Source organism: Castanea sativa, chromosome 12 (genome assembly GCF_040712315.1).
Source record: "Castanea sativa cultivar Marrone di Chiusa Pesio chromosome 12, ASM4071231v1".
NCBI lineage: Eukaryota > Viridiplantae > Streptophyta > Magnoliopsida > Fagales > Fagaceae > Castanea > Castanea sativa.
This window is the reverse complement of record NC_134024.1, coordinates 36,924,449-36,942,873: the sequence shown is the minus strand read 5'-3', so window position 1 is coordinate 36,942,873 and position 18,425 is coordinate 36,924,449. Positions and strand designations below refer to the sequence as shown.

Here is an 18,425-nt window from a genome sequence, read left to right as displayed (position 1 = left end):
TAAAAAAAATTGTGGAGCTGAAAAACACCCAAAACAAAAAAAAAAAAAAAAAAAAAAAAAAAAAAAAAAGTGGCAATGTGGCAATTCCATTGCCGAAATAGAGGGAAATTTTTATTTTTTCCCTCTATTTCGGCAATGGCATTGCCACATTGCCACTTTTTTTTTTTTTTCTTTTCCTTCTATTTCGGCACCACAATTTTTTTTAGAAATGATACGTTCACAACATTTTCACAATATTTTTACAGCAAATCATAAATAGCAAGTTATTACTTATTGTTATTATTGGGGCATAAAAGTTATCTTAGTGTTAGGTTCAAATTTGAATCAATAACAACTAATCACCTGTAATTTATTGTGAAAAATATTGTGGACGTAGCATCTTTTTTTTTTTTTTTTTCCCTCCATTTTCGGCAACTTGGTTGCCACAATTCTTTTTTTTTTTTTTCCTCCCATTTTCGGCAATGCCATTGCCACAATTGGTTTTCCATTTCAGTATTTTGGGCACTTCACGGGCAGCAGGGCAGGACAAGAATTTCGGTAATGTCATTACCGAAATTCAATTTTCTCTCTCCCCTGACACATTCTACTTTTTTTTGCAATTTCGGCAATACAGTTGCCGAAATTCAGTCTCTCTCCTCATTTTGCCAAATAACTTTGAACAGTACCTATAACAATAATAAACTTCGTTTTTTGCAATTTTTAGCCAAAAGACTCGAAAATGAAAGCGTAACCAATTTTTGGAGTCTTTTGGCTAAAAATTGCAAAAAATGAAGTTTATTATTGTTATAGGTACTGTTCAAAATTATTTGACAAAATGAGGAGAGAGACTGAATTTCAGCAATTGTGTTGCCGAAATTGCAAGAAAAAGTAGAATGTGTCAAGGGAGAGAGAAAATTGAATTTCGGTAATGACATTACCGAAATTCTTGTCCTGCCCTGCTGCCCGTGAAGTGCCCAAAATACTGAAATGGAAAACCAATTGTGGCAATGGCATTGTCGAAAATGGGAGGAAAAAAAAAAAAAAGAATTGTGGCAACCAAGTTGCCGAAAATGGAGGGGGAAAAAAAAAAGATGCTACGTCCACAACATTTTTCACAATAAATTACAGGTGGTTAGTTGTTATTGGATCAAATTTGAACCTAACACTAAGATAACTTTTTTGCCCCAATAATAACAATAAGTAATAACTTGCTATTTATGATTTGCTGTAAAAATATTGTGAAAATGTTGTGAACGTATCATTTCTAAAAAAAATTGTGGTGCCGAAATACAAGCAAAACAAAAAAAAAAAAAAAAAAAAAAGTGGCAATGTTTTTTCCCTCTATTTCGGCAATGCCATTGCCACATTGCCACTTTTTTTTTTTTTTTTTTCTTTTCCTTCTATTTCGGCACCACAATTTTTTTTAGAAATGATACGTTCACAACATTTTCACAATATTTTTACAACAAATCATAAATGACAAGTTGTTACTTATTGTTATTATTGGAGCAAAAAAGTTATTTTAGTGTTAGGTTCAAATTTGAACCAATAACAACTAACCACATGTAATTTGTTGTGAAAAATGTTGTGGATGTAGAATTTTTTTTCCCCCTCCATTTTCGGCAACTTGGTTGCCACAAATTTTTTTTTTTCCTCTCATTTTCGGCAATGCCATTGCCACAATTGGTTTTTCATTTCAGCATTTTGGGCACTTCACGGGCAGGCTCGCAAGTAAGGGCAGGACAAGAATTTCGGTAATCTCATTACCGAAATTCAATTTTCCTCTCTCCCCTGACACATTCTACTTTTTCTTGCAATTTCGGCAATACCGTTGCCCAAATTCAATCCCTCTCCTCATTTTGCTAAATAATTTTGAACAATACCTATAACAATAATAAACTTCATTTTTTACAATTTTTAGCCAAAAGACTCTTCATTTTCCGTAAACTATTTTTCACTTCACTCAAATCTTATCAACCTAACCTCCACCCCCTACCCCCACTGTCCACCACAGCACCACCCCCACTGTCCGCTGCATTTAGGCTTGAAATGTGAGATCACGGATTTAGGAAATTGCAGTCCACCGACCAAGCTAGCCAGCACACTGTCCACGCTACCAATTGCCAAGGAGGGAAAGAAGGGGAAGACGCCAAATGGTGAAAAAGAGAAGAATAAAAAAAATAGAAATATAGAAAATGAATATAATGGATTAAAATATAAATTTACATAGAGTATAAATAAATATATAAAATTAAGTGAAACAATTACACAATTACAAAATACTCAACCCTCTATCAACCGCTGATATACAGGCTGTTAATTTCCATTGCATGGGAGCTTTAATAGTTGGATCGAGGGTTGTTAATTTCCATTGCATGGGAGCTTCAATAATTGGATCAAGGGTTGTTAATTGCCATTGCATGAAAGCTTCAATAATTTGATCTCACAAAGCCGCAGGTTGCCTCTTCGATGGTGGAGATTTTTGTTGTATTGTGGCTGAGATGAGATCTTACCAAATATGGTGGGAGATCTTGCCAAATTTGGCCACCGACATGATCTTCGTCAAATCTCAGATGAAGAGTGAATCTTCGTCAAGCCTCAAATGAAGAGTGGTGGCACACGACAATTAATAACATATGGAGAAGGGAGGCGAAGAGAACAGTGGATATAAATGATTGTTCCTACACATATATTATTAACACTGGCCGAAGGAGAACATTCTATTGAAATTAAAAGATCTATCACCGACTCTGAGCACTGACTAAACAATTTCTGAAAAAGCATACGGATATTAAACACAATATAACAGGTTTTGTCAAGTTGCTCAGAAAAATCTTTCATCAATTCCAACCAAAAAGTGTTGTACGATACTGCACTTTCTACATTTTTTTATGTTGGAAATTCTCTCTTTCAACATAAATCCAATAAAGAACATATAAACAAGGTATAGAAGCTAGGGATGCAGGAGGAAGGGCATCAGAACAATACAACGAACCACTAGAAGCTTCGAGTCAGCCATCTTTGCCCATAAAGAAGAAAGGCAAGATAGAAAGCAACCAGCAATGGAGCAAATTCCTCGGAAACAAAATAAATTCTTCAATAACAATAGCATGAACTATTGTTAGCTTGGTGACGATTAATAAGTGGACAGCAATCAAGTACCAACCTCCCATTGCAAAGAAGCAAATTGATTTAGTCATCCACAGCACAGCTCACTTTAATTTCATGAAGGGAAGCCTTATTTGCCAACTCGGATGTGTGTGACAAGATTACATGACCATGCTTGAAGTTATCGCTGATAAAGTTTGCAGTCCCGGTAAGTTTTCATTCAAGAAGTATCTCCAAGTTGCCAATTTTTCTTCATTCCATGGCCAAACTCAAGAAAGCATGAACAGCATTTGTATATGTAGCTGTAGAGACACAAAAGGTATACTTAGCATGAAGATGTACGTATATGAAAGTGAGGCATATTTTTGTTTATGAAAAACCTTGTATCTAAGTACTTCACAATTTCTATAAGGATTGACTTTCTCACTTGAACAAGCTTTATAAAAATATAAATAAAAACTTACCCCTTCTATAAGCACGAATATATCAGGCACAATGTGGCAGTTAGTGGTTCAGGTAATAACATACAAGCTCTATCTGGATCTCTAAAACAATGGGGAAATCACACTACTTACAAAATCAAGTTCCATGCTCTCAAGGTTTTTTATTTTATTTTATTAAATGACCTCCTTTCATATCATCCAACCATGATTTCTAAGCTTTTCATTAATGTATATTCAATAGTTTCCAAATAGTAATAGTATTGAAAGCTTCACCTAATGGATCAGTGTCATGTGTCCAATTGTGGTGGAACCTTTACTTAGGTGCAAGGATCAGATCTAAAAAATTTCTCGTTGTATTGCTAAGCAAACAAGGACCTATGGAAGCTGTTCAATTTCAAATTTTATAGGTGATTTTGGAAATGAGTTCAATTATTACTTATTCCCCACCAAATTTTTTTTTTTTTTTTAAATTACAGAAATGAGTTAATACTTAATATTACAGGTGGTTGGAGAAAATTCTCCAAATTTATTTTGGTATTACTTATGGCGCAGAAATACTCTACTAAAGAAAATATGTTCTCAGCTTTTTATGATTTGCATGTCATAGAGATAGATGCCATAGTAATGGAAGACATGAATTAGTAAAATGGTAACCCAATGGAACTAAAGATTTAATGAAGCGGTGTAAGATTGGAAGCTTGAGTCCCTGGTTTGTTTGTTGATGCACTCTTATTACACCAAGGTTGGGTGTGAGGAAGAGGATAAAATGATTTGGGTACCAAATGGAAGTCAAGGTTTTGAAGTTGAAACCTTTCATAAGGCTTTAAGATCCAAGGATGCTAATCTTTTTCTTGGAGTAATTGGAAAGTTAAAGCCTCGATTGGAGTGCCTTTTCTTACTTAATTAGGAAAGATTTGTTGAGTGTGCAAAAGATTCTAATGATGGACAATGGTAATCCATTTCTTGAGGTACTATTTTCACATCCCCCTGACCAAATCCACCTACATTAGGATTACTCGTAAATGGTTGATAAATTTGGACAGATTCTCCTTCTGAAACAAGAAGTTCAGGTCCAGGGGGGATAATATCAACCACTTAACGTCCATACAGTGCATCTACTATGATTATTTCATATCCACCTTTTTCTTTTTGTATGATTTTTGCTTAATATACCTACTGTTGTAGCACTATAAACATTATTGTTACTCTTGCTACCATCAGGATAAATATGACCCCTACCCCTGTTCCCTCCTACGTATATGGGATATTTTAAGAAGTGAACATCTTTCTAAGAAAGCCCCGGGGAAAGAATTGGAAAGGTGATTTCGCTATATTTTTGACCAAGAACAGGACCTATTGATTGATTTGTTGTAATGTTGGAAGCAACACTGGAAGCCATCATAGTTGCGATATTTAAAACCCAATTCCCTTTGAATTATGTGATGTATTTCGAGGGAGAAACACTCAAAATTTTAGGGTGTAAGGGTTTGATGTAGGAATTGAAGCTTCTTTTTTCTGTGTTCGATTGGATGACTACCACTATTTGTTTCCCCATTTCAAATTTGTCAGATTTTATTGTTAACGTAAATTTTAGATGCTATCTTTTCTTTCTAGCCTCTAAGTTTCTCAGTGTACCAGGGTAATGCCCCTGTTTTGTGCATTGATGTAATGTTTTACTCATCCAAAAAAAAGAAAAAAAAAAATAGATAAATTCAGATAAACTAAATCACAGCTAACCCCTAACACTAATTAGAACCATAGCACTACACATTTAGCAAACTTTATGTCAAAGGAACTCCATTTGCTGAAACTGACCTCATTGAACTCAAAAAGGAGCTTCAAGTGACTCATCCCAAACTTCTGCACTTCCATTAGAGACATCTTCACCGTCTTCTTCCATTGAAAGCCGAATGTACTCTCTATGTGCAAAGCGGTCCCATTCTGTCAAAGTTGGATCTTCTCGTTCCTGCTCACACCACAAATTCCAGTTTCATTCCAGATATATAAAACAGTACTCATTCAATTAGCAATGCATAGTCAGGCACTGGCTAAGCAAACCAGTTAAAAGTTGAAAGTACCTGACGGATGAGAAATGGATCACGACTTTCAAAAGCCATGAATTTATTAAGATTGAAAAGGATATTGAAAACATTTCCAGAAAGTTTGCATCCTTTCAAGTCACGTAGTGTAATATAATCTTCCCTCTGCAAGTAAAATGTGTCACTCACAGTGAAGTCATTCTGCAGAGTAAATTAAATACAATAAACCTAGATTCAGTAAGAATTAAGATTTGACCTGTGGCGAAATCATGTCAACAATTTGACACAAAATATCCTCAAATATCACAGGTTCTAGGGCCATGCATTCCATACGATGGTGCTGCTCCTCATAAAAGAATTGCATTTCATTGTGGGTAATAACTCCATTTCCATCCAAATCTATGCATTTGAACCTGTAAATATAACTGAATATAATAAATGTGGAACAGAAAATATCCTTTCTAAAATATAAAAGTTTCCATGAAGTAGAGCAAAAGTTTGTATGATACATCAGGGCATGTCCCAAGGCAAAATGTAAAGCAAAAGGGAACATACATAGTAGCCAATTACACTTCTTCTCCCCATATAAGAAATAATGAATTAGTTAAAAAAAATATTTTATATAAGTAAATTAGTTAAAACATTATTGCCATGCTCTCTTAGAGCTAACTAATTTCATTTTTAAATTTATATTTTATTTTGACATGATTTTAGATCATAAAAATTTAAAGTTAAAACATATGTACCAAAATTGGGAAAAATGAAAGTGGGTTAATAGTTGCGTTGAGTTAAGAAAACTTATTGCTGATGTGTTGGAGAATAAAAGTGCTTTGTTTTGATGTCATACATGAAGCAGCAGCATTTCCAATAAAGGGTCTTCACACCATGCTTCTTCTTTGTACTAAAAGGATTATAATTATTATTGTAACGTTAAGTTGTTTTACTATGCTTTGTTGTTTCTAGTGTCTACCTTCCTAATGTAAGATGGGAAAACTCATTTAAAAATATTTAAAATTTAGGACATTTTCAGTAAATATTATTATTTATGGTAATATAAACTAATTCTAATTATTTGTATTATTAAAGAATTAGTGGTTATTAATGATGTCACCGGTTCGACCACCAGTTGAACCCCAGTCAGACCACAAAACTCAAACCACTCTTTTCCAATTCTCTTTCTGGAGTCTCTGGACTAGTTTTTAAAACTATGATTTTACTGCTTTTTCATGTTATCCTTTTATAAGAGTTTTTTTTCTTAGATAGTGTAATACTGAGGAGAGGACTAACTCAGAGAGACCAGCTCTCTCTCTCTCTGTTCTATAAAAGATATGGAATTCTAATTAGCCAAAATAGGGGAAGAAAAACAATAAAATAAAGCAAAACATACCAATACTCTAGACTGGGCTCAGATGACTTATCTTCCTCAGACAGCATGAAGTAAACAAAATCTTCATAACCCATCTTCCCTTCAACCTTACTTGTAAACTTCCTTGCAACCTAAGATGGATTTAAAGCATAAGCACAACCAAGGTGGAAATCTCTCTTTTCTTTGTCTTTGATGAGTACTAAGAGCCAGTTTGGCATCAGCTTTTAGCTTTGAGCTTTTAACTTTTAGTTTTTATATACAGTTTTTTAAAACCTCACTTTTTCCCACATTTTCTCACTTTTTCAAATTTTTTCAAAGTACAAGTATACTTTAGCACACTTTCAGTAAAAAGTTTTCAACAAAAAGCTAAATAAACTGATCCCAAACAGACACTAAGGTGTAAACCTCTTTTTGGGAAAATGTATATCATACCACAAAATATAACTTAATTTGATTTAGAACTCTGCAAGGAAAGCACACTATACCTGTGAAAATATTCTATCAACAATTCTGTAGGTTAGGGCATGGTTACCATATTTGATGAGGTTTTCTTTGTCAAGTAAGAAGTCATGGTCCGTATCAAGCTCCCAAAATTTGCAGTATATAACGTAAAAATGTTCATAAGAAAAGAACCTGAAATCAAGTAAAAAACAGAAAAAATAAGTCACCTTCAATAATGATTTTAGAAAGGAAAGATGCAACCATTTTTCTAATTTTCTGATCCTGCCATCTAAGAACAAAGCCAAATGTTGCATTTCTTATCCTTTTGAAATATTTTAAATACACTAATGTTACTAACATACTATTCTGAGTTGAGATTCCAATATCAACAATTTTGTTTTTTGTTAAGTACTTTCAATATCAACCATCAAGTAAACCAGTCAAATATTTTTGGAGACTTCTGGAGCTAAGTTCCCTTATCTCAATATTATACACTTATTATTATATAAAAAATAAAGGTTTAGGCTCCACAATGATAATGAAAACATAATGGAGAAACTTTCCAGATTATACTCATGAAAGAATTGTTTTGTCACCATTCCTGATATACTATTTCATAAGAAGAAATCCACTGGCACACAAACCTCATGACTTTATTGATGTCCTCTTCCTCATCTGCATGTTGCATGGCAGCAATTAGATTTCCTCGTTTCAGCTCTCTAAGAGTGAGACGGCCATTTCCTGATCTGTTGATGTAGTAGAATATTCTGTATATGACAGTTTCAGCTGGGCCATTAAAGAGAAGTTTATATAGAACAATATCAGTAATAGACTATGACAGTTTCAGCTGGGCATTATGAGAGGGAGGGAGAGAGAGAGAGAGAGAGAGAGAGAGAGACTTGCATCTATAGTTTGGTCCATAAGAAATAACAGGGCATCACACAGTTTGCAATTAGGACAACATGCCAATGAGCTCTATCTCAACTGGAACCTCCTCCCCTTGTAAGGGCTAGGTGGAGGGTGTGGTCATGGGTTCAAGACCCAAAGACACCAATCAAAATTAAGACAACACCCTAGAACTGAAGATAACAAGCTGATACTAGATTGATGTAGGGAGCTCAAAGACAATTTCATTACAATTCTCATACCGAAAACTAAAGGATTTCAGATTACAAAAAGTCAAGCCATATTCTATCAGCTACAAAATCCCTCCTGCTTTTTAGATTCCTAAGTGCCAACACATTAATTGGTATAACCAAATTTTACATATTCCAGAAATACAGGAAGAAAAACCATTCTTTCTTCACTTTTGTTGAGATTATCTGAGGCAAAAATGCAGCCTTAGGCCATAGGTCAAGCACCAAAACCTATCCTTAACAAATCAATCAATCGCTGATTCAGTGTATAGACTATAGAGTATCAGATTATAGAGCCATATAAAAAACACATGGGTGTAAGATGTAATTTGATACAATTCTATTAATTGCAACTTTAAAAATCTTTAGTTTCTCAATAATGTCCAGAACTAACTAAATTAGTTTAATATTCCAAGGAAAACAGGGAGCCCACCAAGTCAAAAGATTTGGTCAAACAGACAGTTGGTAAAACTATTTTTACCTGGGATCCTTATAATAGTCATATCACAGTGATCAAACTTGCTACTCGGATCATGTAATCCTGCCGCATGGCGCTATCTTTTTCATGGAAGCCATTGTGGAAACTGAAAGTACCTACAAAGGTAAGTTTCTTTATTTGGACTACAGCATTTGGGAAAATTTTGAATGTTGATAACTTGCGGAAGTGGCAAGTGGTTTTGGTGGATTGATGTTGTATGTGTAAGCAGAATGAGACGACTATTGATCACTAACTCCTAAACTGGCTTGTAGCTCAAGGGTTATGGAATATGGTGTGTTCATTATTTGGGGTTCATTGGGTCATGCCGCGTGGTGTTGTGGAGCATCTAGCTAGCTGGTCAGGCAAGTTCAACAGACACAGAACTACAGTGATTTGAAGTATGATCCCTTATTGCCTCGTGGGGTATTTGGAGGGAAATGAATGAGCAGACTTTTGAAGGGAATGAAGGATCAATTCACAATTAGAAGCTTTCTTTCTTCAGACTCTGTTTGAGTGGGCAAATGCTACAGGTGTTTCTACCCTTATTTGTTTGCATGATTTACTTGACTTATGTACTTTCACTGCTATTTAGTTTAGATATTCTATTGTTTCTATAACACTTCCTGTATGCCTTTTTTTTTTTTGTATTTTATCTCTTTTTCAATGAAGTAAATTACTTATTTTATAAAAAATAAAAAATAAAAATCCTGCCGCATGGAATTGACCAAACACATGTTCAATCACACACAAAGATCTAGAGGAAAAGAGCAATGAGCACTAACTCAAATGCATTTCCTCTGCTTGTGCAAAGTGCAAAACAAGGTCGAGCTTTACGTCATCTGGACATGGGTTCAAGATGCATGTGTACTTTGCCAATAAACTGAATAATAAAAAAGATCAAGAAGGACAAGATTGAATATGGAGAGGTGGAGGAAGCCTATTGGAAAAACAGAGCTCAGCACTGATGCCCAAATAACATTACAGTGAAAAAACCATTGAGCTTGAACTCAAAATTTTATCCTTATGGGTAAAAGTAGCATCTCCAGAATTGACCATGCAACCTACACGTCCCTCTCCTCATAAGCATCAATCCCACTTCTGGAAATCCTCCACTAAAATCTAAAACCAATTCCTTTTTCTTTTTGCCTTGGACAAATGCAAAAGATTCAGCCACTAGGCCAGGTATCTCCTTTAGAGCTATGCATACCACCCAATATGAGCCCAGTTCTGAAACTTGTCCAGTTTGACATTATCTATTACTTCATTGAAATTTAACCCATTTTGACTAATCTGAACAGTTAGTAGCCTGGTAAATCTAGGTTTCTAACAGTGAAACCAAAAGACAGACCTTGGTATGAACAATATAAAACAAATCAAAGATACGGTAAAAAAATAAAAACAAATCAAAGATACAGGAAAAAAATAAAAACAAAATCAGAGTATATATATTGCACCTGCTTGGCAGTACATAAACTGATTTGCAAACATACCATATCTTTCTTGAAATTCAGGTGTGCTCTGTAGGAATTCCAACCCAGGATGGGTTGCCAAAAGCTCTCGAAGAACAGGTTTGAAGTCTACCTGTGTCCAAGTCCCACAAATAAAAACATAATTTGAGAAAATAATAACATGAAAAATTGATGTAGAGTTAAAAAGCATGGCCATTTAAATACAGTCCAAAATGCAATTTGGTGCCAACCATTTGCACAGAGGAATAGTTGAAACAACAAACCTGAGTGAGGTATTTGCATTCTGGCTGCCTTAGAATTTTGAATATTTTAGTTGCTGCATCCAATGTCAGCATATTGCCATCAACCCAATATTTGATAAATCCATCCCTACAAACAAGAAATTTAACTAAGCAAACATGACGGAAGTAATTGCTCAAAGGTGCAATGAACTCAGAAAAATTGACCAAGGATAACTCAAATAGGTCAATAGTCAGGCAACCAAATACTATAATCCCTTTCCATTATAAGCTTATAAGTCTGATCCATATAAAAACACCTAAGTCCGCAAAGAAGGAGTATTTTTATTTTTCTTTCTTGGCTAGAAAAATTGCAGCAGAATCAATAACGAAAATTACATATAACAAGAAATTTTTTTTCCTTTTTTTTTTTTTTCTTATACGAAAATAAGTTGCCAGATTAGGTGGTGCAGAACTCTGCATTTTTTTTAATTTTCAAACAACATATCCCATAAATTCCAAACCTGCAGCAGGTTAAACTTACCTCCACGTTCAGATTTTTTTTCCTCTTTTTTCTTATATGAAAATAAGTTGCCAGATTAGGTGGTGCAGAACTCTGTATTATTTATTCAAACAACAAATCCCATAAATTCCATAACCACAGTGGGTTAAACCCAGACCTCCACCTTTAGAAATTACAAGGATTACTACTATCCACAAGACTATTGGTGTAGAACTTTGCATTCAACAGAGGATAGGTTTTGTAAATGTATAACAGATTTGAAGGCTACTTGCAATCAAATCTTTGGTGTTGGATTGTTGGGGGGTTTGGAGAACCTGAACTCCAAAACTTTTTTTATTTTTATTTTTTTTTGTTACTTATCAAAAAACAATAAAAAATTGTAGTTCAGGATTGTAGGAGGAAGGTTTTGGGGTTTATATACTGAATAAAATATGTCATGGCTTTGAGGAAAGAAATTGAAAATTTGTGAATAAAACCAAAGGGAAGGCTTACGGTTGGTTCTAATGGTTTCTGGTTGATTAAAGGATGGAAGTTTATTGATTTTAAGGTTTCTAAAGGTTTAGCGAAGAAGGATTTGACTTAGGCTTTAAACAAAATTTTAAGAGACTGGGACTCAGCTGTTCAGGAATGTGAACAGTACATGTAAATGCTAGAAACTTCAAGGGCTGTTTGGTTGTCATCAGAACATAGCAATTTGGAAAGTTGTGCCTCATTGTTTGATGTGGTGCATTTGATGGAAATGATATGCTAAAATCTCCAAGGGCTGTGGATGGACTATTCTCGACCTTAAATTGTTTTTCTTTAATTCTTTATTTCATTAGTTGCTAGCTTTGAATTCCTTTTCTTTTACTTCTCTCCTTGATATGATTGGCCATTGTACTTTAGAAATTGATTGTGTGCCTATGTATGCTTCCTGTGTACTGGGGTTTCTCTTTTCATCAATAAAGTTATGTTACTTATAAAATAAATAAATATATAATAAATAATTTAAATAGGAGAATAGGTAAGTGCAAACCTGGTCACTACCCCAGTGCAATTGGTGTCTATCTTTCTGAAAAGTGTAGAGGAAAAAAACGATGGGAGCTTGCATATTTCTTTCGTAACCGACCTAAACTCTGAATAGACAAAATAAGAAACATAAAATCATTTTAAATAATTAACTCGCCCACCCAACAGTGAAATGAAAGAAGAAAGGATCCTAAAACACAAATGGGAGAATTCTCAATAAAATACACATCTCACCATGTATTTGAAATCCATCCATATGATTGTTAAAATGGTCATCAATTCTAGAAAGACATTGTTCTTTTAGTTCCACTGGTGGTGGACGGCCATTTTGGAAGTAAAACTGCAGGTACAGCAACACAAGCAGCATTAATTAAAAACTAGTCTTTTTTCCTTCGTTACAAAACCAGAGTGTCCATATTTACAAGTAAACCATGCATTATCTTAAACAACTTCCAGATGTGAACTGAACCTGAGGTATGATTTCTCGCACTGGTTCAATAATTAATTTAAGAGGAGAGCCAAGAGAAGAGGGACTGCTTCTCTGCTTTGATATGCGTGGAGAACCAGATGAACTTCTTGGAGAAAGTGGAGGTGCACTCCCAGCAGGAAACATGGAAGGCAATGAACTACTCCCAGCGGCATTTGCATTAAAAGAGTTTGCAAGGGCATTAAAGGAAGCACCTTCCTTTGCATCATCAATAAGAGATTTCACCTGCACTCACATAAAATGAGCAATAAACACTATTAGATAAGATAACTGTTATATACCAGTAAAAAATAAAACAGATAAGGGTAGAAAATAGAGAATCTAAAGGAAAGAAAAACAATCACTAGATAAATGCCAGAGTCGATACAGTAAATTAACGACAACTTCTAATTTATCAACACCTCAAAAAAATCATTAATCTGTTTTTCTGCAAGATTTTTATTAAGGATAGAGACTAATGTGTCTACCAGTTTGATGGGGAACATAACTGGCAGCCCCCTTTGAAGACTTAAAGGCAAGAGAAGCAAGTTCTAGTGCTCAAGCAGTAAGTTGGGATATTTTGGATGAAGGAGATCTCTCTTGGGACCATGAATTAATTAGTCTAAGTTGAATTTGCGTCTTATTTTATTGGTTATTTGCTGCTAGATCAATTTAAACTAAGTGTTACTAAAATAAAAGCAATATGGTAATTTCCATATTCTATAGAATGGGTTATCACAGGCTGTACCAAAGGCCCGTGAGTCTTATTTTGTGTTTTCAATCCATTTTCTATTTCGAAGTTTTTAAGTAATTTTTCTTTATTGTTAGTAGTCCTAGTCTTTATATGGATAAGTTATTCAGGAGTCCTAAACTTTCTAGAAAATGATTTAGCAATAGCCTACATTAAGGTTTTATTTTAGCTAATAACATTCAAAGAGAGGTTGAATTCAATAATACTCCAATACCTTATTTTAAGCTTTGAAGATGTGATTGCCTTCTCCTTCATACGTGTGATTGCTTAGGGATCCTAGGTTTTTTTTCTTCTTTTTTGATAAGTAACAAAACTTTATTAGTTAAAACAGGAACCCAAGTACACAGGAAGTAACTAAGGGCACACAATTTTCTCATTCTATTCACTATTTTTTTCACCAGTAAGTAATGAAAAGTTTTACTAGCAAAAAAGCAAGATGCATAACAATAAACAAGTGTGTATTGAATGGCTACCTCAAGCCCAAACTTTTTATCACCTAATCCTAACTAAACTCTTAAACACCAAATCTTATTTAATAATTATTCAAGATCTCCTCAAGAACCCTAATTTAGTGTTGACTTCCTAAAGATCCTACAATACAATTGTGCAGGATGTAACCCTTTTATGCTTTACACTTCTTCTTCTTCTTTTATTATTAAGTTAGAGATGTATTCAATGCAATTTGAAACCACAATCTCATCCTCCACCACATTCTTTATGGAAATGTCATTTATGCTCGATCTCATTGGCTTTGTGTTTTACTAATATATTTTTAAATTTTTTTTTAAAAGATTTAATAAAATAGGGGTAGTTTGGTAATTTCCATATTTTCTGGAATGGGCTGTTCCAGGCCCATGAGTCTTATACTATATTTAGGGTCCTTTTTCAATTTGATTTAGACATTCTTAATTGAATTTCATTATTATTAAAAGTCCCAGTCCTTCAAGGACAATGTTAATTAGGAGTCCTAGGTCCTCGAGTAGTAGTATTGGCAATACCCAATAAAGGAGTCTTTATGTACTCAACAAAAGGTCATAGTGAGATTGATTTAATAAAATCCCAGCAATTTATTTTGAGGTTTGAGGGTGTGATTGCCTTTTCCTACCTAAGTGTAATTGCCTATTTTTAGGTTCTTTATTCTCATTTCTCTCTTCTTTTTTTTAACGCCAGACAGCCATCAAACACATTCAAGATCCAATCTTTACCTAAGCCTAACATTAAGACCATATTCCAGAACCCTTCAAAATATCATCAAGAAATCTAATTAGTGTTGAATCCCTAAAAATCCTACATCAAAATGATATCAGAGCCCATTAAGGCTTCTATCCTGCATCAGAATTTTCCACCATACTACCACTATGCCCACAATGAATACGACATGTATCCAACCACAGCATATTGTATTACCATGTTTGAGACACACCCATGATGTCTTTAATTTCAGGGTTAAGGAATATTTTTTTAATTTCGTCATTCTGAAACCTCTTAATTCAAGGAACATTGTTAAGGAACTATTGGTTGATGTCATAACAACAATGCATTTTTTTATATATCAAATTTCTTCTTTTTTGATAAGCAACCATTTTATTAATTGAGAATAGGAAGAGCACACCCAAGTACACAGAATGTGTATTAGAGAATGAATGGCATATTGGAGAATCATCTAAAATTACAAGATTCAAGAAACTCTAGCATATTAGAGAATGACCGGCCACGTCATCCAATCAAATACAGAACATAAGGTCATCTTTAGTTCCATCGTAGTTTGTTCAAATCCATCAAAAAACGGCTGTTACATTCTTTCCAACTAGTCCACAATATGCATAAAGGGATTGCATTCCATATATATTCACTTCTATGTCTACCATCCAAAATTTCGAAAACGCCCCTTCCAACATGCCAATAAATCAACTACCGGATTAGGCATAACCCACTACACTCCAAATAAACAAAATACTAAAGACCATAATTCTCTAACACTATCACTGTGTAAAAGTAAGCAATCAACTGATTCCCCATTCTGCTTACACATATAATACTATTCCACTACAGCTATATTCCTCCTTCTTGAGTTATCCATCTTGAGAATTTTTCCAAAAGCAAGGTCCACGTGAAGAAGATCACTTTAGCAGGAACTTTAATACTCGAGATGATTTTCCATGAAAAATATTGCATGCCTCCAGCATATAGCACTCATAAAGGTTTTTACCTTGAACAGCCTGCTTCTTGTTGGAATCCAGCAAATCCAGTCTTCTTCATCCCTTCTTATCTTTTAGGATATATGAGATTAAGAAAAAAATATTAGCATTTCCTTTTCCCAATCTTCGACAGCTATAATAAACATAATATCCAGTGAAGGTTGCCGCATTCCAGTGTATATAATCCACTACAGCAGCCTCCTTAAATTGAGCAATTTGTACAAACCTGGAAATGCCTCCTTAAGAACCCCATCCCTGCACCACCATTTGTACCAAAAACTAACACTAGTACCACTACCAACCTCAAACCTTACAAACCTGGAAAATATCTACCCCATCCACTTCTAACATGCTTCCAAAGACATACTCTTGAAGGACCACTTCCCAACCTCGAGCATCATCCACCCCATTCATTAACATACTTCTTTTCCACTAATTTCCTCCAAATAGCATCTCTCTCCATGGCAGAACACCATAGCCACTTACCCAATAAAGCTACCACTTCACGAATCTATTGGTCATTGAATAATACATTGTAAGATAAAGTTAAAAACTAAATATAAAGTCCATAATTTTTTTTTTTTTAATTTTTTTTGGGGATAAGTTGTTCAAATCCGTAAATATATGAACCAGCAAAAAACTTTTACTTTTTATATAGTTATTTTCTATTGTATGCACAAGCCCTTTGGAGTCGTGAACCAGTATCACCCATACATCAAATGCCCAATTTCTCTCCATATATTAAGCCCTCTGAGCTTTCTGACTTTAAACAAATCCATATCATGATCTGTACTCCAAAACTTCTCTAAAATCCCCCATGTTAACCACAGTTTTCCATTCCTTAAATCCAAATTCTATCATGTTAAATTCTCACTTTTCTCTCAATTTATAATCTATCAATATTTACAAGTTCATTTGGTTCTCAATTTTTTCACTTAGACTTTACCAATCTACTTAATACTTCAAAAAAATATTTTGCTTTTTTCTTTTTGATGACAGGGAAACTCTTCAAGGTAAGAGCCCTTTGGACCGACCCCTGTGGAGTAAACCCGGATGCACAACCCCACTCGCAAGAACTGTGCATCAGATAATATTGGGACTTGATTCAAGCTAACCATGTGGGCTACTTAGGGCTACTTAATACTAAAATCATGTCATGACCAGTCATTGTTAAATGAGATATCGGCTAATCTTTCTGATACAACATCAAATTTGAATTGAAAAAAAAAAAAATCAGAACAGTAAAAACCATATTCAAAAACAGAAATTCTAAAAGCACATTGCAGCGAGCCAAAAACCAATCCAGCTTCAAAATCAAACAATGCAGGCTCAAACAAAGCGATACAACTAGCAAATTTCATAATCGAATAAAAGTATGGGAATCAAAGAATTACCAGTCTTCCAGTTTCTGGAAGCGAAAGCCACTGAGAGAACAGTTCCTCAGCAATCAGAGGGCTCAATTTGAGCGCAGTCGGAGACACCTCGGGAAGTTGCAATAGTTCAGGGTCCAAAGTAACATCATCTACTACCACATCGATATCCATCGCTCAAAAAAGATAAAAACCCTAATTCTTCAAAAATTTTCCAATTGCAACAGTAAGTCCCTCAAATGATCAAACAAAAAAGCACAATCTGCACCATTCAATTTCAAACTGAAATAGACGAAAACCGAGCTTCAAAAAACCCTAGGTTTGAATTGAATCATAATTCAATGGATTTCGTTTCCAGTGCTTCGTCAAAACACTCCGGAATTCGAAAATCGTAGCTCAATTTCTCAAAACTGAAATAGACGAAAACCTCGCGCTTCAAAAACCCTTGGTCTGAATTGCAGTGTACTCCAATTCAAGGAATTTCGCTTTCAGTGCTTCGCGAAATTAAAACACTTCGAAATTCGAAATTTCAAAACAACAACAACAACAACAAAAAACGTCACCGTTTAACACCAGAACTACCTTCCTTTGCTTTGCTTCCTTTCAAAAACACAAAAAACACTTTTGCTTCGAGAAAAAAACGATTTTCTCACTCAAAGCTGGAATTCAAAGCGATGAGAAAATGACGTAAAACCCTAGCGCTATCCAAAGCAATGAATCTAGAATCCGAAAACACTTCCAGAAAACAGTTTTCTCTGTCGTTTTTGTTTTTGTTTGTTTGCTTCGAGAAGCGAAACTTCGTGGTGTGTGCAAACAGTAGGGAGCTATGGTGAGAGTATAACTGGGTTTTTGTTTTTCTTTCAGAACCGTAGGGGATTCCGGTAAAAGAACGAACTGTAGCAAAGTGTTCAGAAATTGTAGGGATTTGAACCTTAAATTAAAATTAAAAAAAAAAAAATTAAATAGAGAGAGAGACACACACGCGCTTGACTGAAAATCAAAATTATATCCTGGACAGGCTGACTCAGTGGTCAAATGGTCAATAAAAATATCTTTTTGTACAGTGGAGCTTGCTTTTTATGGACTACATGGTTTGAATGGTCAATATAATACCCCATTGGTTATCAATTCTTCTTTTTTATGATGTGAATGTGAAATTGTGAATTATGAAGTGCACCTTAGCCTAATTTAGGAAAAAGTTGGGTTTCCTTTTTTTCGCCCTAAAATATGGATTATTTTCCTAAATACTTTCCTATTTTGAGGTGTTTGGAATAATTTAAGAATAATGGTAGAAATACAAACTTTTATACAAAAAATTTTATAAATAGCTGATGTGTTGTAGAATAGTTTGTGACTGTAATATTACTTATAATTTAATATATTTTCAATAGATTAAAAAAAACTAAATTAAGTAGGATTCACAATTTTTAAA

At 34.4% G+C, this 18,425-nt stretch overlaps 1 protein-coding gene across 1 annotated transcript; it reads right to left on the bottom strand.

Moving 5' to 3' along the window:
- Positions 1–2,643: 2,643 nt before the first annotated feature.
- LOC142619637 (serine/threonine protein phosphatase 2A regulatory subunit B''alpha-like) lies at positions 2,644–17,903 on the bottom strand. Its single transcript, XM_075792836.1, has 13 exons — positions 17,018–17,903; positions 12,678–12,920; positions 12,443–12,548; positions 12,216–12,315; positions 10,723–10,828; positions 10,481–10,571; positions 8,021–8,162; positions 7,421–7,568; positions 6,957–7,066; positions 5,826–5,982; positions 5,609–5,734; positions 5,346–5,496; positions 2,644–3,389 (listed from the first exon to the last, which is right to left on the bottom strand). Exons 1-12 carry the CDS (start codon positions 17,165–17,167, stop codon positions 5,356–5,358), a joined length of 1,620 nt encoding a protein of 539 aa, XP_075648951.1. The 5' UTR covers positions 17,168–17,903; the 3' UTR covers positions 2,644–3,389; positions 5,346–5,355.
- Between the last annotated feature and the right edge of the window lie 522 nt (positions 17,904–18,425).

What these genes read in the sequence shown, in the direction of transcription:
- LOC142619637 (XM_075792836.1), bottom strand. Translation starts at nt 17,167, where the DNA reads ATGGATATCGATGTGGTAGTAGATGATGTTACTTTGGACCCTGAACTA. An exon ending in GACATCAATAAAGTCATGAG is followed by an intron (nt 7,569 to 8,020) that starts GTTTGTGTGCCA and finishes ACTTGATTTCAG; the next exon opens with GTTCTTTTCTTATGAACATT. An exon ending in TTGATAGAATATTTTCACAG is followed by an intron (nt 7,067 to 7,420) that starts GTATAGTGTGCT and finishes AATCCATCTTAG; the next exon opens with GTTGCAAGGAAGTTTACAAG.